The 23,336-nt window shown below is 29.9% G+C and overlaps 1 protein-coding gene across 1 annotated transcript; it reads left to right on the top strand.

Annotated features, from left to right (window-relative positions):
- Positions 1–7,501: 7,501 nt before the first annotated feature.
- On the top strand, positions 7,502–19,504 carry LOC121118475 (phenoloxidase-activating factor 2-like). Its single transcript, XM_071893880.1, has 6 exons — positions 7,502–7,654; positions 13,709–13,806; positions 17,444–17,639; positions 17,714–17,807; positions 17,867–18,018; positions 18,081–19,504. The coding sequence occupies exons 1-6, from the start codon at positions 7,511–7,513 to the stop codon at positions 18,291–18,293; spliced, it is 897 nt and encodes a 298-aa protein (XP_071749981.1). The 5' UTR covers positions 7,502–7,510; the 3' UTR covers positions 18,294–19,504.
- The last annotated feature ends 3,832 nt before the right edge of the window (positions 19,505–23,336 follow it).

Here is a 23,336-nt window from a genome sequence, read left to right as displayed (position 1 = left end):
GAGGGCTGCAATTTCGATCCTCTTTGTTTCCTGATTGGACATGGTCTCACGTGTGGAAGTTGTTCGCTCTCAGGAAGAGTTTTATTTATTTTAACAGTAAAAATACGAAACAATCAGATTGGTTGCCACAAACCTCTGAAAAGTATATTACATCATCGGTAAATAATTTTTGCACGGCCAGTATAAACAGTTGAATAAGGCCTATGATCAAAATTATAATAAGTTAAATCATTTTTTTAGATTAATCTGTCTAACATAAATTTTAGAAAACAATTTTTAATGACAAGTTTCTATAATTATTTCCAAAATATTATTTTTTTGACTGAATAGTTATTTAGTGAGAAAGAAGTGTTATGGTGAGTAACAAGTATTCAAGTGAGTCAAAAAGTAAAACTCGTAATTCCTCAAGTGTTTTTTATGAACTCCAAATCCTCATCCAGCGAAATTTAACTCGCGGCACATCACTGATTGGAATATTTTTATTATTTTAAATGAGTTTTACTCTTCATACTATCTAAAAATATGAATGCCTAAATCAAAATACAAGAGGGTTCAAACATAAATTGAATATCACTTGAAACACACCATTCATTTAAAAATGTGTAGAGTTTGTGTTCCTCTACGTACTTATTTAGAATTTGCAGGATATATGCATTTTGTTTTGTTTTTTTGCAATACAATCTTGTTGCATATACATACATTTATATAATGTTTGTATATGCGAAATATAAATGAAGTTATTTTACATTATTTTAACATTTATGATAACTGTGTTTCATTATTACTCTTTATGGAAGTAATTATTTTAGCTGTTGTATAAAAAAAAGATATAGCTTCATTATACCTTTAGATTTTCCGGCACAACATAAAAATATTTATTGCATCTCTAAACGTTTCTTCCTTCAAGAAGAGAAAGAAAAGGGCCCAAAATCGTAGATATCCAATTCTTCGCAAATGTGCAAACTATACTTCAATTTGGATGAAGGGAATTATTCAACCAAACAACAAGTTCAAGGCAATAATAAGGAAAAAAAATAAAGAAATCGACAGCTAAAAAAACATACATATAAATAAAAGTTATTGATATTTTGGGGATATCATCGTCGACAATATCAAAAATTACTTTGTATTTTTTTGGGTCCTCTCTATATTTTTCAAAATATCTTGTCTCTTATTATGGTTCTGAGTGTTGATTAGTAGAGCTCAAAATAATTTTACTAATGAAGCTGTGAATTATTCCCTACTATTAAATAATGCCGACAGTTGAGAATAATTAGCTAAAAACGAAGAGTTGCTTTCAAGTCTTTTTTATTTCTCCGTTTGAAAGAGGAAAATTGATATAATAAGGGGTTATTCAAACACCACGTGGTTCTTTTACATAATTTACCCCCCTGCCACCATGTGAACTGATTGGCCTTTTTGTATACAAGTCTATACCCACGTGTTTAATTTCTTAACCCCCTCCCTTCCCCTTTTAAAAATAACATATTTTTCCATATTTCATTCAATTGCTATTTTTTAAGAAAAAAATGTTATATAATATTTTAAACTGATTTTCATTTTAAATAAGGCTAAAACTTATTATGGCCTTTTTCAAAAAGTAGTTCCATATTTAATTTAATGACATTTCCTTTTAGAAAACATTGTATCATGTTCCTTATGACATCATTTATTCAATCTCGGCAAGTTATCTACGTGGTTTTAGTCTGGACCACCCTCCCCCATAGTAACCACAGAAGATTCCGTAGGGGTGGTCCAAATAAAGACATTTTAATTGGTTATCATTCAAAAATTATCCCATCACAGCAAGGAAAAAAATTGAAATGGTATTCAATGATTTATTTTCTTATTAAAAAGTATCTACCCCAAAAACTGTACTTTTAAATATACTTTTATCTATTTATATGACGGATTTATTCTCAAGAATGATAATAAGAGTTTGCAATCAAAAGAATAATACAAAGTGATGACTAATGAGTACTTAAGTTTCTAGAGCGCTCAATAACAAAAAGAAAAAAACACCTGCGAGAGTTAATTCATTTGTACCAGAGTTTATATTTTATTCAAATCTTAATAGACTCGTGTACCGTAAATGTATATGAATTATATTATACACCATAGAGCTATAACAAAAAAAAATAGAAACAGGATTACATATTCGATCCTAAATGCACATTGCATTAGTCAGCAATATTTGAATAATACGACCACATATATGTATATGATATACATCAGGAATCATTATATACTGTGCACCCTGTATACACGTCTGTTACTATATGCACACGCCTGCAATAGATCATTTATACAACTCATTATTATTTCTTTGATCAAAAATATGTACATATTTGATATACATCAGAGTACATTATATACAGTGCACCCTGTGACTGTTTTTCATACAGACAAACGACAGACCGATAAATTTTACTTTATCAATATAGATATTGTACGTGGTTTTAGAAACGGGATGGGAAGTACATCAAACAATTCATTTATTATTTTCAATGATTGCACTCATAATTAGGTCATATTTATTATTATTATTTCAAATGGATCATTAATTAATTTATGAATATGCATTCTCCATAGCGGGAAATGTTTATTTTACATAATATATTTTCATAGATGAATGTATGTGCTTCGTTTTACAAGGAAAATCTATCATTAATTCTCTTTGAATTACAATTAATTTATCCTAACTATAGTTGTAGACATATGCATGTTGCATACGGTTACCTACAGCTAGTCTTTTAAAGCTATGCTTTTATGTGCATATTTTGAGTGGATCCTTATTTTTTAAATAGCTTTTTTTTTTAGTCACGGAGTTTTGGTAGGCATTTGAATATATATTCTTCAAATAATTTCTGTTCCAAAAATTTTTGCAGAAACATTTACATATCGAATTATAATCTGCATTAATATATGGAATAGGCTGCAAAACTTGAATGTTATAATACTAAATTCAGACTATTGCCACCCAAAATATTTACAAAATCTAATAGGCAGACAGGTTATTTTTTGTTTTAACACTTGACGAAATTCAATCTAACTTTATTAATAAAAAGTAAACAATTATTTTTTTACTTCATATAAAGAGGGTGGAACAACAGAAGTGCATTCAAGTTTAATAAGTCAGAAAAGTTTAATTTTGTTTCATTATGAAACATTTAAAGTGTTTATTTATAAAGTTTTCAAAATCAGAAACCTAACTTCGGTATTTTGATACCCAGTGATGGTTTTTTTTATAATAAACTTTTACGGAAAGGTTTTTCGTGATGAAAAAGATGCAATATTTGTTTGCCTTCTTATTTTAATTGATAATTTTTAAAATAAACAGTTATGTAATTAGTTATTCACGATTCTGCAATAGTCTCGAAAATGTTTTTCCCCTGAAAAACTTCGGTTCTAATTACATGACTTGAACAAACTGCACCAATTTAATAGTCTTACATGACACATAATTGAATGGTGGCAATTCTAACTCTCTAGTATAATTATCCGTAGAGCTTTTTGCATTCAAATAACTTTGCAAATTTCATGTTACGTTTATGAATTGAAAAAAACGTTTATATTATGTTACAAATTGAATAATAATAAATGATTTGTATAAATTACCCCCATATAACTTAGGACTTTAAGTGGAATTAGTTTTATTTATAAAGCCTTCTATCAATCCATTATTTGGCAACAATTATTTTCGATGGCAAAATGACGTTCCTCACTACTCTGCCACAATTGATTATAGGCACTTCCTACTATAGAATCTAATCTTTTGAATGAAACCACGTTCATTCCTCTACTACTTCTATAGCCTGATTGCCATTAATTATAAAATAGAAAGTAAATTTCCTGCACCCTGTACATATCAGGTGTAGAAAAAGTGCCCAGATTCATAATTAATGTTTCATGTTGTAGATAGAAAATTTTATTTTGTTTTATTTTTTACTACAACAATGCACATTAATTATGAATCTAGCCACCATTAACCTCAATGACAGCCTCTAACCGCCTCCTGAACCCCTTGCGCACATTGGCAACGTAGGCCTTTTTCATAATCCTCCACTGCTGGTTAACGGAGGTCTTCAGGGCATCAATATTCGGGTGGTAGACTTTGCAGGCCTTATTTTCAATTTTCTACCAAATAAAGTAGTCCTGTGGATTCAGATCTGGACTTTGAGGGGCCCAAGTTTCTTGGACTAGAAGTTCATGTTGCTACACATCCGCTCTTGTACAATATTGACAGTATGGGCTGGTGCTCCTTCGTGCTGAAATTCGTATGTGGTCTTGTTAGACTTCTTCAGGGTGTTGGTGATGTATAGGACCACATTTTCCTTCAACACCATCTAGTAGTCGGACTTGGGTAACCAGTATTATGCTACAACCTTCAACATCATCACAGAGGCCGGATGTTTGGTCTTGGTGATTGTCTTGATGTTGTTGGCAGCCTAAGCTATTCAAAATAATCGTAACTTGAAGATTTAATCAAGAACTCCTATTCAAAACTGTATTTTTTGAAGATCTCATAATTTTTTCTACAGCCTATTCATGGTTTTATTTTGGTCGACCGTAGGTATTGTATTCAAGTTTGTGGGATGAGTTTAGATAATCAAGGATTTTATCTGTAGTTTAAATCCATTATTTGAGTTTGAAGATTGTTATTGTCCCCCATATGACCACTTTCCGATATAGCCTGTCAATAACAATGAATCAAGACTACTTTACTTGCAAATTTTGATACACTCAAGGGGTTCATAAAAATAGTTTGTTGATAGAAATGTACGATCATTCGTATAAGAATACAAATCTTTAAGAATAATTCTTCTAGCTTTCTTGTGTGTTGAAGTGCCACATATATGTTACAAGGAAACACGTTATTTGAATTATTTATACGTACATACATATCTATGTAGAATTACATAGATATGTTGAGAAAAAATATAAACATACATATTATTATCCAACTTGATTGATTTATGACACGTTTCCTGTGTTTTGAATTACAGATATATGAGGACTCAAGTTTACTGGAATCCAGATATATTCGAGAAATAATATACATATTCATATAATTGCTGTTATCAAGTACTATATGTATAACTGTCTAATAATAGGATGAGTGTGCAAAGGGAATATTGAATTGACATGCCACTAACTATTAGCTGTACATCTCATGTTCTTCATTCATTGAATCAATAAATGAAGAGATTCCAATTGAAAATATATTTCAGATACTATCTATTATAGAACAACATTTCCTTATAACGACACAATAAAACGAATAAAAGTTTCTCAGTATATAGTTAACTGTATAACGTATATATTAAACTGTCCCTATTTTGGAATAATATTTTTTCCACCTGCACAAAGACCTTTTCTTTTAAGGACAATAAAAAAACTGACTTTGGCGAAAGTTGAGGCCTTTGAGGGCATTTTTGGTGTGGTACATACCTTTTTAGTTTAGAAACACAATGGTATTTATAAAATCATTTTTTATTTTAAATTCCAAATTTGACCAATAACTTTTCAAGTTTTGAAAAAAAAATTCCTAAAATTTTGACGTTTAAATTTTTTCAAAAAATAATCTTCAAAAGTTGGTAGGCCAATAGCCCCTATCGTTTTGTTCCGGCACCAACTGTTTTTGGTCAAAATATATCACTTTTAGGCCTCTGGTACCGTCGCTATGTGTAAAAAAAAAAGTATTTTATATATTTAGAAAATTATTTTGTATCTTGTGTTTAATAATAATTTAATGGGTCTAAGAGGTGCTCAATAATTTGTGATTTTCATTTCATTTCAAAAATGATGTTCATTATTTGTATTGTTCACAGCAGAAAGTATCTTTGTACAAGGAAAAAAATATTGAGCCAAAAACGGGGCAATCTACTATATCTATACATCTAATGGCCATTACGTTCTTAGAAGATTCGTTTATGGTTCAATAATGGTTGATATACCTACATATTGATTTAAAAATTAAAATATTATGTTATGCATAGACAATAAAACAGTTGGTCTTAACACTCCTTTGAGTCATTAAGAGAATTATTGGGAGAATAACTTTTAGAAGGACGACTGAAATTGTTTAAAAAAATATATATATTTTCCCCATCCCATTTATTTAGCGTTGAGTTGAAATATAAATGGACATGTGGTGAGTTAACACACACACACAAAAAAACAAAAAAACTATCTACAACAAAAATAATGTAAATGAGAAATGGTCCACTTATGCACTTACATATATTAAATATCAATTCATAAAAAGTTGCAATTTAATATTTGTTAGTTATTTGACTTGTATCTTATATTTGTATATACAGGTTGAAACCAACTTTGAACTCATCCAGATCCCGTATGAGCGTATGACGGCCGAATTCCCCCTCCCCCAGGTTAAGTGACTAAATTTCAGTTTGTTGTCATTCGTAGCCCATTTTTGAGATGGAGAAACACGATTTCTCATCAAGTTGTGTTTTTGTAATTTGAATTCATCGCTTTTTTAAAAAAATGCAAATAACTTCAGAATTAATTATGCTAGAATGCTACTATTGGTGTCATTTGACCCCCTGTTGTTCAAAGATTTCAAATTGTTGCAATTGGTCTAGATCAAGTAATTGGAATAAACTCTGGGACCATTTATCCAAGATTAAAATTTTCCTCAAAAAGCAAAATAGATACGATCGTTTTAATTTAAAAATTCATACAAATGCAAATATTGTTATGTAAAAATTGAAATAGGATAAAATATATGTGATACCAATTGTTTTAAATGGTACCACACGACCTAAGGCCCTTATAAAATTATTTCATTAAGGGGATATTCCTTAAAAAAGTACAAAACAGTTAAAAATGAAAGGCTAGATCTGTAAATTGCTGTAAATTCAAAATTACCAACTCTGATTAATTTATTTTTTATTTATGAAAGATTAATATTTTTGTGTATGAAGTAAAATGGTTACTCCTTTTGAGAGTTGAGGACCATGGAGTTCATATTGAAAATTAGTTTAGTATTACCGTCTATGGTATTAAGTAAAACCCAAAAAAATTGTGACAATGCATATGTTCAGAATCTGAATGAGATCAAAGTTTGTTCCAATTGAAGTGCACGATCCTTTATTTAGGGAATCTATGCATACATCAAATATTTTCCAACTAACTGGAGTAATAAGATTAACTGTATTTATTCAACAAATCAGTGAGAAATGTAGGCTTTGACATGAATTCTTATTCTTATCTCCGTACATCTATATTCATTCTTATAGACCTACGACTACATAACATACAATGTTATCAATCTATCATTAATCTGTAATTAAAAGGAAATGTTAGAATAGATTGTTACCCTCTTGATATCCATGTTTTTTGTATTTACATTCAAATAACTATGATTTTAGAATACATTTAAATCAAGCATATGAGCATAATATTAACTAGCTACACTTTTACAAATCGCTGATTTTTTAATAATCTATTTACAGTGGAGGAACTCCTTATTCATATTGTGGAATCCATGATCACGATGTATGTTGTTTTTGTACCCGACAATGCAGAGCCCGTGGGTATTCTTCCAACAGCGAATCGAGCACGGTGTGGACGAAAAGGATTTGATTCTGGGAACAGCGGTGGAGCAGATATGGCAGAATGGCCATGGCATGTAAGTTTGAAGTATTATAATGTCTAAGTTGGAAAGGTTGCCTAGAGTTACCTGGTTGATAAAATACATGGATAATCGTCATGCATATTTTTAAAGAAAAATGAATTTTTACATCAGTTTTATCTATAAAGTATATTTTTATTAATAATGGATGGCGCTAGGTACTTTCGCTTTAATGTATTTTGCCTCAGGACATTATGCCTTAAACCCATATTTCCTAAAAAAATATTTCTCCTTAATATAAAAGTAAATGAGGTTTTTACGTCGTTATTATACATTTTTTGTAAAAATTGGTGTTCTCTTTGAATTTTTTGATCAAAATGTGTAATGTATATCAATATAAAAAACAATGAATGATTGTTTGCTGTTCCAATTAGAGACAAAATAGGTGATAAAGTTAGTTTATTAAAATAAAAAGCAAACCAAAACACGACAACGATTTGAATGGGAGAAGTGCTAATCCCTTTTCCGTTATCAGTTATCATTAGACATGATGGATTATTTATTCATTTTGGAAAATACTCATGGATTGACAATACAACAAACTATGAGGACGTGTCATAATTATATCCTTTTTCCAACAGAAAACAATCATTTAAAGTGTTTTATATTAATAAACATTACATATTTCAAAGGAAACATCAATTTTAAGCAATAATAAACAATACCGTCGGTTAAACTTTATTTATTCATAGTCTGAAGGAATTAATGACGACACAAGGTTTACTCTTACAGAAAGCGATATGATATTATCAGTAATAAATTAAAGTAGACTGGTCTTCCAACATAGAAAGATGATTTTCTATGTGACATATAATTGATTTACTCAATTACAGAGCTTCTCAAATCTGAAACATAAGGCGTGTCATTCACAGATTTTTATTTGTTCGATTCTATGTATGTGTACATGCAATAGTTACGGATTCAAATAGTTATAAAGGTTAATTATATTAAAAACTTCATTGTACTGTTAGCAGGAAATATCCCCACTTATTTTTTATCAGTTGTTTCAAAGTTTAAAAGTCCTAACTGTACTCCTGGTTACCTGCTAGGTACTAATTGTAAGACATCCATTCTCACGTATTTTTAAGCTATGATCCCTCAGAACTGATTCGTTACTTGTCAATTTAATCATCAAATTCCTAATAATTATTTCCCTTGATGCTTAGGGTCACATAGAATGACACTGCTTGCTAACACTTCCTTATGTCACTGTCCTTACAAAATATTACAGTACCAATAAGGATCTGAGAGCAATTTTTTAATAACATCAATGCCATATCTGGCATTACTATTTTATAACTAAGCTAAAATCTTGATCTAGTTTATTTTTAAACATATTATTTTAATTTAAAAGTTAAGAACCCTGAATGAGGGCTGCTATTAAACTTTTTAACAAAATCCAAGACGTATGTATCTATATAAAACACAAGTTTAAAAAAAAAAAAAACCAAAGGCTACAAAAAGATTAAAATATAATGAGTTATTTTACTATCTAGTATCACTTGTTTACAAATAAGAAGATGATCAATAATAGCAAATTGAATATTGTCCTCTACAAAATATGTAGCAAAGAGGATTTCACTCGTTACAGTTTGTATGCTTTTGCTTGGTTTTTTTATGGTTATAAATTGAGCTATATTTACATAATTTTTAACCATATCAAAACCTTTTGTATGTTTACAGAATTTTTATTCTTTATAAGCATAGGTTTATTTGTTCTTCTAGAGGAACAGAACAAATACAGGATCGTTTTTATCTGGTTATGGTCAATCTTGAAATTATGGTACCTTTAACTTTCTTTTTTATTCACAAATTATGTTTTTAACAATCATATTGATATTGATTAAGGATTGCATGAAATCCATTTGAAAAATTTGGTTTATTATTTTAACCAGATTAATGATGAGCAATATGAAAGTAGATAGAGTGAATAAAGTAGTATAAACACTAAATTCTGAAAAGGGTGGAGGCACTATGTCCATAATGTCACTTTAGTACAAAAACGATCATAAAAGTTTAAACGTGCTCCAATTGTTTTAAATCATACACATTTGAAAAGTTTTCAAAGGTGCATGTAATTTAAAGTACAAAACTGTATCTAGATATACATTTGAATCAAATAAGTAAACAAATTATATTTTGAAATAAAATAACATAATAATTGTTCTTTATGGTTTATTTTATTCTAAAAATCCAAGGTTCTAATCATTTTCTAAGTAAAAGCCCAATAACGCAAGAGGATACTCTGGAACCAAAGATCTATTGGGAAACACCAAGCACTGGGAGTTCTACCCTAAATGAGGTAGCGACTAAAAATTAATGTACATTATATCTTGCTATTTCTTTATGATGAAGGCAAATAGTAAGTATATTTATCATTATGGTTAATATACTTTGTAGGGACTTACACCCTAGTTAAGTTTGTTATTCTTATTTTAAATATCATATGAATTTGTGGTAAAATAATTGTAAAGGGACAAGGAAATAAAAAAAATGACAACAACACCACCGCCACAGTGTGAAAAACACCATATTCATACATTGCTTGAGTATGTCATTATTAATTAATTATTTTAAATACAAAGTGTATTATTTACCCAGTTTTAATTTACTTTAAAAACTAGATCAGATAGCTCTTATCATCAAAATCTGTTTGTTTCCCTTTGTTATTCAAGTTAAACATTCATACATACATAGAATTTGCAAAAAAAATTATATTTGTTAAATTATGACAATAGGTGAGATCTGTTCATATTTTGATTCCGTTTTCTTTCGGTATAATTCGCAAAAAAGTGACATGATGAACACCCAATTATGAGTGAGAAGATCATCATAGACAGTAGCAGTACCTCAAGATGTTGATATTTTCTTTTCAGTGCACATAAAAAAATATGGGAGTCCCATAGTTTACTATTGCACCATCATAATGGTTCTGGGACATTTTGCCGAAAAAAATGATACGTTTTATGATGATCCATGTTGCAATATTGAGTTACTATGATTTATATTCATGTTACTCAAATTTTATGAGATAAAATGTTTAATCATTTTCCACGAATTCCTATAATTAAGTGTTCATTAATCAATAATCGTCTCTGATTATATAATTCTCAAGACGGGTTTCTCATTGAACAAGAAATTTACACTACACAAGAAGCACAAATCCCTTTGAAAATCAATACGAAAAATGTTTACCCAACAAATTGTGTCTGTAAAGCAAAGTGGTCATTTGTCAAACTGTGCATTCGGCAATATGTCCGTTCGGCAAAGTGATCATTTGGCGATGTGTCCGTTAGGTAAAATTGCATTCGGTAAATTGTTTTCCTTCCAAAAAGGTTTTCGGCAAAGTGTCTGGCCACTTATCATAATATGTGGCCGTCATCACATAAGCAATTGAGTGTGAATTACATTTTTATTCTTCGACGAATTATCAATCAACTAATTATTCTTATTAATCCTTTGATGGAAATTCTACTTAAAGTAGCTAAAATTGATCGTCGCAGTGTAAGAATGAGAAATTGATTGGTTTTATTTGGAAGGAGTCATATTGGAGTCAATGTTAGTCTCTTAAATAAAAAAGTCGTTTAAGACTATAACTACAATTTGAATACAGAGGTTATAATTTACTCAAATAGTATATGCAATATTTGGATGTATATTTGTATATGCATATACAATTGAGCCCAAAATTATTCATACCCCAACAAAAATCCCAAGAAAACATAATTAGATATTCAGGTTGGATCTACAAACTCATTTAGAATATTCCTAGTCAATCAAATACTACTCTTGCCTAAAGAAATTATAATAATTTTATCATTTTTCTGAGTAAATTAACGAAGTATCATTTTTGGCGTTTCATAAGTGCAAAATTACTTAATATTATGTGAGATGGACTATGGCTTTCCTCAAATATTGAATACGCTTGGGATAAGTCCTTACCAAGTTGAGGCAAACACTGGAATCGATTTTGGACCACTCTTCTTGACAGAATCTCCAAAGTTCATCCAGATTTGTCGAATGTCTTTTCCATATTGGTTTTTCAATGTAGTCCATAGATTTTCAAAAGGGTTAAGGTCAGGATTTTGGGCTGGCCAGTCTATGACCCTAACCTTATGCCTATAGAGCCATACTTGAACTTTTTCAGATGTCTGCTTTGGGACATTGTCTTGTTGGAACCACCAATGCCTTCTAGGCTTAAGAATCTTTGCTGATTGATTGCAGTTGCATTTCAAAAATCTTGATATAATCTTCATTTTTCATGCTGCCATCAATTTTATAAAATTGTCCAGTTCCATTGAGAGCAAAACAAGCCCAAATCATGATGCTTCCACCACCGTGTTTCACTAATAAAATAGTGTTTTTCGGGTTCGAGGCGTGGTCCTTTCGTTGGCACCAATGTTGGTTGTGGCCAAACAAGTCTACCTTTGTCTCATCTGACCATATCACAGTGCACCAGAAGTTGAGTTCATCATCTTTTTAGTCATTGACATACTTCAGCCTGGGCATTATGTGCTTAATCTTGAGGAGAAGAGTCTTTATTGGCACACAGCCCCGGAACCCATTTTTGTGTAAAACTTTTTGCACAGTTGATTGACCAACCAAAGTTCATGTTGTTTTCAACCCCTGCTGAATGGATTTGAGAGTTTTTCTTGGATTCTTAGCAATCCCTTGGACTGCATATCTCACTTGTGTTGAACTCAGCTTGTACTTCCTACCATGTCGAGGAAGATTATTGAATTCGTTTGAATTTTGTGATGATGCATTGGACAGAGGATTTTGGGATGGAAAACTTGATGAAAATGTCTCTGTGGCTGTCACCTTGATTATGCCAATTGACTACAACCTGGTGGATGTCCTCACTGCACTCCTTGGGTCTTGATTATGAGGAGTGTTGGATAAGACTGAATCAAGAAATTGGTCCATTACACTTTTCTTTTTCAGAAGAAGTTCAAGGAAATTCTTAACCTTTCTACTACTTTATAGAAATCTTTCAATCTTTCCAGACTTTACCATGATAAAAAAATAGAAAATGTTTTTTTTTTTTTTTACCTTTATCGAGTTGTATGAATACTTTTGAAACAAGCAAAAATTGTTTTCGAGGCATAAAAAAATATTTTATATAAAAAGTGGATTATTTTTGTCCATACATAGTAATTACTATCAAAAACCTAACTGTAAAGAAAATTAAAAATTAAAGATTTCCGATATGGATATTGAAAGGGTACAAATACTTTTAAACTCAACTGTATATGAACTAAAATAATAAATTGGGATTTTCTGCTTTTCTTAATGTTTGTTTAAGATTGTTTTCTTATTGACACACCTAATATATAAACTTGATATACATTTAATCAATCACAAAATGCCGTGGGTATGTTGTATTAAACTTTGATGTTCTTGTCTTCCCTACTCCGTTTTTGTTCTGTAACAAAATTAAACAATTATTAGCAATTTAAATGTCAAAGAACTATCCTGTAATATCCCCAAAGAATGCGGAATTGGATAAATCATATTGTTGTTATTTATATTTTTTCTGATTAAACTCATTAATATAATAATAATAAAAAAACCCAAAAATGCATTACAAAAAGATTGAAATTACATTTTAGAATATTATTTCAGCATGATGATGAATGCTCAGATTAATTATTATATATAGATCTGTATAATAAAGAGTCCTATCTTAAAAGTGTACATATTACCTTTATGATGATTATTTGATATATTGATGACTGGTATAACTACATTTGAATCAATTGGGGCAGATGTTTGTCAAATTATGTTTTTATTTATAGCAGAGTGCAAGAGAATTAATTTATTTCCTCTACTTTTATGATCCTACACATATAAGAATTCGATAAAAGATTCATTAATCCAGCTCTTTAATAGTGATTATATGAGTATTATCATTAAAATACTTTAATTTTAAGTGTAGATAATATTATTTTAACCATCCACATAAAAAAAAAAATTGAGAATCTCATTTTATTCGAAGTAAATTATATTACCAAGAACACACAAAATTTATTGCTGCCATATTATTTTCAGGCTGCTATTCTGGAGAAACCTCAAGATTTATATGTATGTGGATCAACTCTATTGGACGAGTCCTGGGTACTCACTGCTGCCCATTGCGTTGATGATTAGTAAGTACATGATTTAAATATGCAAAAAAAAATGTTCACATGAATCTATTTAAAAGTCTTATTCAACGACAATGCGATACATTGATCTTTCAAACTAAAAAGTGTAACTTTCTGTAGCCTGGACTATGGATTACTTGAGTGTGCTGGTGCATCCCTTATTTGATAAGGATAACTATTATTCAGGGAGTTGTATTATTTTGTTGAAATATGGCAATTTACAAACTAATATAAGGAAACAATGATCATGCCCGATTGGATCAAAAGTATCGTCTATCACAAAATAGGATTTCATTTATGAAAATACAGTAATACTTTGAGATACGATTTCCCCAACATCCAAATTTTTGTGATACGAGCTAGATTTTTAGTAAAATTTGGGATTTGTATGGAAGTTTTTTTTTTTTCATATGAGCTGGTCGTGACGTGATAGCCGCTTCATGCACGATAATTTATTTATTCCTTATTGGATAAATTATTTAACTTAGAAGCTCCGTCCAGGAACTAATTGAAGTCTAATGTTAATGTATTACCGCATACGATATGAGAGGGCCGTTGCTAGCTTTAATTATGTTTGGGGTCTTAGCCCCAAAAATTTTCAACTTTATAAAGCTATTTATATAAATAGGTTTATTTTATAGATATATATATAAATTGGGAGGGGCCCCCCCGAAAAAGTGCCTAAAGACAGCACTGCTATATGTTATGCTAACTTGACTAAAATAAATATCACTTAAATGGTAGTCAGTTCCTAAAAAAATCTTGTGTAATAAATAATTTTTTCGGAACTATTTCCTTCAAACTTTATCAAAACCTCTTAAATCAAAAATGTGATTATTTAAGCATGCATAAATCATAATACATAATTTGTAACATTAATCACTTTGAGACTGAAATATTAACTTTAAAATGAAAATTCAATGTAATTGTAAATGACATGTATCAGAAAAATACGATCAGAAACAGTTAGGGTTATAAAAAAAGTTAGCGCGGTAGTAATTTAAGTAATAGTAAAAAAAAACGTGATATATTTTTCCATTATCTTAAGTCTCAACACATGGTACATTTTTTCTATTGTAATAACCCTGTAATTATTAAATTTATTTGTATCAAATTCTTTTTTTTTTAATAATTGAATCAAAAATAAGATTTCATAGATATTCGATATACTAAGGATATGATTTATTAGTTTTCAATGAAAATTACTAATGAACAAGTAATCTGTGCCATATTATATAATTTCAAAATAAAATACGTAATAAATAAAATACTTATAGTAGATCAAAATGAAATAATAGTCTTAAATATTACTTTATAAGTATAATATTTGAAGTTTTAATTTAATCAGTTATTTTAGGACAAAAAAATTGCAACTTGTATTGTTTAAAAATATTCACCTTTATTTCACGACATTTCAATAGGTATATAATAGATAAATTAGTTTTTAAACTTCCATAATTTATTTAATTACAGACTAGCAACGTAGAATGGCTCATGTATAATTTAGTGTAAAACTCATACAAATTATGTAAAGATTATTGCCGCAGTTATTGCAACAAAATTCCTAAAACCGGATAAGAGTGTTGTTTACTTCGTAGTAGTTCATTTAGATACCCAAAATAGTGGACCTATCTTGCGGCACAGATATTGAAACCAAATACCATACATGAGTTATTTTTGTTTTTTACAAACTTGTTTGTTTATTTCTTAATTACTAAAGCTAAGTACAGTGGTGAATCTTGTAGATTATTAAAAAAAGTTTCACAATACCACATTAAGCTTATAAATAGGTCTTAAGGTGTATTACAACATATTTATGATAATGTATTTCAAGGAAATATTATTTACATATTACAATCTTCAAATCTAAACAATTCTCATTTTCAAAATTGAGGTTCTGTGATCAGGGGCAAAATAGGATTATATATATATATTTTTTTTTATGGGTGGGGGGGATTGGTTTTTGGAATTTTTTAGAAAAAAAATTCGAAAAATTGAATTTCAAATATTAAATTTCTTACATACAAATTTCAAAAATCGATGGCTATTTTCAAAAAATTAAATTCTTTGGAAAAAATTCGAAAAATTCTCAGTTGTTTCTTTCAAAACAATAAATTTTTGGAAACAAATTTCAAAAATTAATAAATATTCTTAAAAAAATATAAAAATCTACAGCTGTACACAAATAACATCAAAATTCATAGCTATTGACAGAGAATTAAATTTTTTGTTAAACAAATATTAAATTTTCTAGTTAGAAGCAAAAATTCCTTAATTTGGGTAGGGGGGGCTACATCCTTTCCAGTCTATCCCCTTCAGACGCCCTAGTGATGTCTCTAGTTTGGCGGGGAAACAATACCACTTAAATCTTTTGTGCTACTAATGTTTAATTTTTCACTCCTACAAAAGCACATTTTAAACCACAGAATCGCATTATTATGAAAGGGAGAAGGGTTGAGGTTTGAAGATTATAATATACCAAATTCTAATAAATAAATTGTCTATTGGTCCATTTCAACAAATACAAATGTACTCAAATGATCTCTTCTCATTTGTCTAAGTCATAAACTGCAGTTTGAAATAACTTACGGTTTCATTGTCTACCTATTTCTTGTATACATAATACATTGCAAAAATTAAATAAAAGTTTGAAGAATGAGCAACTTAATATATTAATCACTCATTCTATAAATATATATAGACACTTATTTGCTGATATATTAACGTATTCTATACATATATATTGGATATCATATTATTGACATATATTCAACCGAATGAATGACAAATGTACGCATGTAAATATATTCATGAGTAGTGTTGTGGTAATCCTTATTTAGGACTGAGGATCGTGGTCCAGTCCAGTGGCACCAAGTCCCACTCGTCAATTATTAAAGTAGGTAAAATTGATTCTTGGTGACGTTGTTGAGGGTGTTTTTCCTTATACTAATTAAGTATTCTGTTATATAATATAATATGACAAATTATATAACTAAATAATAATCTAATATGTTCGAATTATAAAGAATTGTAATGAAGATAGGAATATTTTTGAAAGATACATGCAATGCTCTGAGGTAAATAGAAATACAAGGTTAGACCATAGAGCAATTGGGCTTGCTAGAATTTTCAATTTGATGTATCGTACCGACTGCTGGAAGCCTGAGCAAGATCGTCAGATTTGGACAAAACACGTAAGTAACCATAGTCTATGACGTCAATATTGCTAGAATTTTCAAATTGATGTATCTTACCAACTGCTGGGTAAGAAAGACAGATTTTGACAAAACACGCAACCAATCATTGACTATGACGTCACTATTAAAAAGCGTGCTGGAAGTAAAACATTAGTCGTAGAACGCAAGAGAGGAAGGAAAAAAAGAATGTAGACAAGGACGTTAGCTAGAATTACTCCATTGTCGATTTACTTTTATGAGTATAACCTCATACTTCTATTAACCTTGCAATGCTCTTAATATGCCTGATATATCTTATTTCGCTTAATAAACCAACGTCATTTTTAAGAAAAAGTTAAGGTCCTAAGACTGGACTATACCAAATAAATGAAGACCAACACAAAATTATCTATGAGTGTGCAATTTTTGTATAATTTTAACACCGGGTTTATTTATCCCAATAGTCTTCCTTTTGTACCAACCATTCAAGATATACTGAAGGTTCGTCTTGGAGAATATGATGTGAGTACCACAGCAGAACCACTCCGCCATGAGGAGTTCAATGTGACAGATATCGTTATGCATCCAGGATTTAATAATTCCACATTAGTTCATGATATTGCCTTACTGAAATTGGAAAGACCTGCCAAGCGCAAACAAGTAATTTGTTTAATTTTTCTTAGTAATATTGATTTTATAACCGATTTTCCTTTTTCTTATAAATTTTTATTTAGAACATTGATGTGGTTTGCATGCCTAAATCTAGGGATTTCAATCCCTCTCAATTTGCTCGATGCTATGTCACGGGTTGGGGACGGAGAACAGAGAGTAAATATTTTATCTGCTTACATAATATATTTAACTAACCCCTATTTTTCACACAAAAGCTTCTGAACATTCTTTAGTCCTTAAAGAAATCGAAGTTCCATTATGGAGTTACACTAACTGCAATGGAGCACTCAAAGCTCAATTCGGGCCTGCTTATTCCCTCCCCACAACTGCCATATGTGCTGGAGCAGAAGGCAGGGATGCCTGTGACGTAAATGCCCTATCTGACACTAATACAACTAATTCACTTTTTAATTATCCTCCAATTTCCAGGGTGACGGTGGTGGACCATTAGTTTGCGAAAAGGAAGGTAAATGGTATCAAATCGGCATTGTCAGCTTTGGAATTGGCTGTGGTCGGAAAAACATTCCTGGAGTCTACACTAAAGTAAGCGAGTACGACTCATGGATTGAGAACGTTATTCTTGGAACACCAGATATATCTAAAAAGAAAAAGGGCTTCAATTCCAAAGCTCATCATAACTAAGGATATCTAATTATATCGATACAACATGAATATGGTTTAAATTTCCCAATTGGGAATCTTTTTTTATCTTTAAAAAAATGATATTATTTGACTAATTATATAAGTATATATTTATGAAGTTTTATCATAAGAGGCATTTCAACATACAATTTGTATTTCTTTCGTAATTTATACTTTACATACGGCAGGGGATTTTTAAAATTTTTTAATTAATTGATGACTTGGTTTTTCATACTTATACGATATCAGGTTTTTTTTTTGTTATTTTTCAAATTCGCTTATTATTTAAAATATAGCAAATCAAGGCATTATCATTGAATCAGCCACTATTTTGTATCTTTCCCATTATTAGACATTAAATTTGTAAAATAGATTCAATAGCCTTTTGTAAAAGCAAGGATTAGACATCAGTGTGCGAGTGATTTAGGTTTAAGCTGATCTTTAATGATAAAAAAAGCTTCATAAGAAATCAAATATGTAAAAATTTAGAGTTTAGATATTTAAATAAATACTTTATTTCATCCCTGCATCAAAAAATAATGTTACTCTCAATCCATGGACCTTAATGTTCAAGAAGGGAAGGAATAACAAAATATCTGAACGACTAAAAAAAATTGGACACTTTTAATCCACATGAACTATTTCTTTGCTGAAGTAACATTAATTTTGGAGCAAAAACACGTTCAACCCATTCTTACCTTAGTACAGACAGTGCTTAAGACGCAAGCACCCAAATGAGGGTCTTCACAAGGATTTTTCTTTGGTCTTGCATTATTACTTTTTGACAGTTTTGATATATTTTTTTGTAAGCTATACTTTTTTTTTGTTAGAAAAGATATAAAAAATAAATTCACATTATTACAATTACATTGTAATTGTAATAAAAAAGCACAACAGCCCTTCACCCCCGTAGTCAGGGGCCTCAGTTAAACGTGTATATCATCGATGCTCTTGTTCGTCACAAAGGTAGTTCACGTTATGATTGTACATATATTTGGCCTCAAACAAGGCCGGAAGATGCAGGCATAAATACCCAAACTAGAAAAACGCAATTTTTAAAATATGTTGCCAAATGAACCTTCCGCCCCACAAAAAAAAAAAAAAAAAAAAAAAACACACGATGTATATTATTATTACTCGGACATTATATAATTCTAAGAACTATCTTTTTTTTTAAATATATCTCCCCTACTAATCCCCTTATCCAAGATTAGACTCTTTTTTTTTTCAACTTTTATATTTTTGTACACTTTTTTATGTATTCTGCGTTGTAAAATGATTTACTCTTATTATTATACTATTCATATTTTGGTGTTATTGAAGTTTTGGGTTTAAAGAATATTTTTATATAAATATGTTTATTATTATAATTTCTTTTTTGAATAATCATTGTGATCAAATCATTATTATTTTTGTTATATATACATGACTGATAAAGTGTGTCTTTCTTTATTTTATTTGTATTTTTTTTAAAACCAATACTTACTTTTCGTTTTACTTTGTTCATAATTTTTTTTGTAAGAAGCTTAAATAGGCTGGAATAAAATTTTGATGTATACTATATAGAAAAAATATATATATAAAATGAAAAAAATCTTCACCAATTTTATTTTTCTACAAAATAAATTTCTTACTCCTTAACAAATTAGATTTTTCTGAATAATTTAAATATTTTATATTAGTGATGAAAATCCAGTGTATTTTTAGCTCGTCCAGTTTTTTTTTTTAAATTGGTTGTCTGGCGAATTATTATTTTTTTTTTTCTAAATATAAAACTTTATTTTACTTAACACACAAATTGGTACAAAAGTAGCTAATAATTATTACTAATTACTACATTGAAATTTTAATCATTTTTATCATTGAAAAAAAAAAAAAAACTGTAACAACTCCTGGATTTTTTTCTCTCTCTATTGAGGCGTGTTAGATATATAATTTACACTCCTCTACTAAAGTCTTAATAATGAATACTTATACAATTGATAAAGTACTTTTCTCTACCTTTTATTTTCCCTCTCTTCTCTCCCTTGTGGCTACATACATCAGATCCTTTTAATTATTATAAAAAGGAAAAGAAAAACACAAGAGAAGAAGAACACTGAATAATAATAAAAAGGAATGGCCAATATTTGTGACAGGATTAACATAGGGGGGCGTGTGCAGGCTTTTCTTTTTCAAATCATTCCGGTATTATTGAACAGTTTAACTGGACTCTGTGGCATTTATTTCTGTAAACATTAAAAAGAAACCCCGTACTAAGTGTCTTTATCTTCATGTCTTCGTCAGCTGTCTGGCTAATGAATTTTCTTTTCCTGAGCTTTTGTCATTATTATTTAACTCCAGAGAAGTGAAATTTATTTGCTACTACATTCAATTATATTCAAAACCTTATGGAACATTCATGAGTGCCCATAAAAGAAAGATAGTAACTTGAGGATTTGTACTCACAGTAGAATTAATGATCGACATCGGAGTAATTCTTGCCAATGTCTTTTTTTATTTATTTCTTCTCCTCTTCTCTTGTACAGCAGATTATAGCTAATCTGATTAAACTTCATGACTGCTAAGCCACTCTCCAAAATATTCTTGGAATTGTTAAGGTTGCCATGTTGATTTTCGGTTTCTTTTTCTAATATAAGCAAAATATACCCAATTTTCATCAAAAGTCATCAAGATGCTGGTATAAACAGGGGTTGGACTCAAAACTTGCAGTTTTATAATTAAATTACAAAAAAATTGTTTTTATGAAATCAAAAATAGACTATTCATCTAACCAATTTCTAATTTTTAATTCAATATATTATACTTCACAAGTAATAATAGGCTTGCTACACTTAAAAACAGATTGACAACTCTTGACGATGAAGGCCAAGTATATGGTGTACCATGTTGTCATGATAACAGCTCGAAGTGAATCCAAATTTAGATGATATGTGCAGCAGATATGTTTCTCTAGGATACCTTAAACTTCAAAGTCAAACAATTAATGTCAAGGGATGGATGAGGGCCACATGAAGGCAGTCTAGGAATCAGCTATATTGTTGCTACAAAATTTTAGTTTTTTTATTCTATGAGGCTGTAATGGACCTCTTGATGTTGATGTTATACTCAGGGCCTTTGTAGCCTTCTCAGTACTCATATATATATCTGTTTTCAAAATAAATTAATTATATAGGAGTATATTTGTTAAAAAGAGTATTTTATACTGTTATATCAATAAGTGCTTGTGATCTACTTAATTAAGCTCTGCAGTAAGTAGATGTTTTTGTTTTTAAATTCTTTATTTACTCTTAAAATTTTATAAGATAATGTAAGAGGAGTATTAATGAAATGAAAGTTTTAATCTTTTATGCATCAATAACCTCGTATATTTTCTTCAAGGAAAAAATATTAGGTTATTTAAAACTGTCCCTACAAACAACAGAATTTATTTTCTAGTGGGTGACAAATGGTATAATAGTAACATCATCAGGGCACCTGCAGGTATTTTTTTTAAAAGGGGGATCGACAATTTTTGGACAATTTTGGCTGTTTTGATAGAATAGCAGCATTAAAAAATTATTGCATTTATAATTTTTTATACAAGAAGATTTTTTTATATTGTGATAAGTATAAAAAATCCCCAAAAGTGGGGGGCACAGATCCCTTGTCCACTATGGTTCTGGCGTCGCTGACTCCCCAATAAAATCACTGTCTATAGCAGAGGTTCTCAGTAGTTTTTAGTGTTACTCATAATTAAAAGAAGAGATCATCAGATGAAACATTGGCTTGTATTTTTTAATTGGACTGTAAATAATCTAAACTTGATAAGAGGTAGAATATTTTTGCTTTAAATATATTACAACTTTAATGAGTTTATTTTTTGTTAATTATGTGCTACTTTTTTAAAGTTCGCATCTGGACTAGTACAAATTTGAAATTATCTGATCTAAGTGCTCATTAGTAAGTTCAATACAATATTTATGTTTCACCATATTCATCATAGAAAAACAGTCTCGGATCATTTATAAATATAAAAGTAGGATAAAACCAGAGAACATAGAAGTCAGCCGTTGTATCAATTTTATAAGTGACTAAATTAACGTGGAGGTAATTATGGTTGATGTAAAGTCGTGTGATGAAAAAAGAGGATATTAATGATTATGTAACACAGATAGAGACAATTGAAGGTATTTAATTTACAATACTCTATATATTATCAGTACATATCAGGTGCCCATTAAAACACAATTTAGGCTTATTCTTGCAACATAAAATGCATTTATTTTCAAATTATCAATATTAAATGATGTTGGGGTCAATATGAATGCTGTACAAAGCCCATAGACAGCTTTTTCAGAATTTCTGGTTTATACTGTCTTCTCGGACGTTGCTGGATATATATAATCAAACGAAGCTAGCTCTAATTTGGGAACATTTTCTAATTGTAAATAATATATTAGTGAAACCCAAAAGATTTATTTGGAAAATAATCTATGAAATACATTGTTAAGGAACAATCAGATTCTGAAATACAGAAAACTGCAGTGTCTTACACTTGTGGTAGTTTTAAATAATTTTCAACAACCTTTACAGTATTGCGTTATTCCTTCCGGCCCAAAAAAAGATGGTTTTAGAGTAGAAGGTAGCTATTAGTAGAGCAATTGGTTGATTTATAATACGTGAATCTAATAAATATTGATTTGATACATGTTGAACGGGTATGATAAGGGTCTCATTTTATACATGATTTACTAGTATAGTGGTTCTTAGCCTATGGAGAATTCCCCACCGTTAGAGAATGGGTGAGTTGCCAAACGGGAAATGACTCTTCGGACAGAAGAACTACTGCTTCAAAATTTCACCGATTTCAATTTCAACCAATTTTTGCAAATGTTCAACCATTTGAAGACGGTTTAAAAAACAAAAACAACAAATATATGCAGCATTGTAAGTCGTGTTCAGGTAAAAGTGACAACAATGTCGGGCTATAAATGTCAACAGCGGCTCCCCATAAAATCACTCCTGACGCATCTCTCCTGGCTGTAACAGGTGGGTAACAGG

This window comes from Lepeophtheirus salmonis, unplaced genomic scaffold (assembly GCF_016086655.4).
Source record: "Lepeophtheirus salmonis unplaced genomic scaffold, UVic_Lsal_1.4 unplaced_contig_12427_pilon, whole genome shotgun sequence".
NCBI lineage: Eukaryota > Metazoa > Arthropoda > Copepoda > Siphonostomatoida > Caligidae > Lepeophtheirus > Lepeophtheirus salmonis.
The sequence above is the reverse complement of the archived record's forward strand: the minus strand, read 5'-3'. Positions and strand labels throughout refer to the sequence as shown.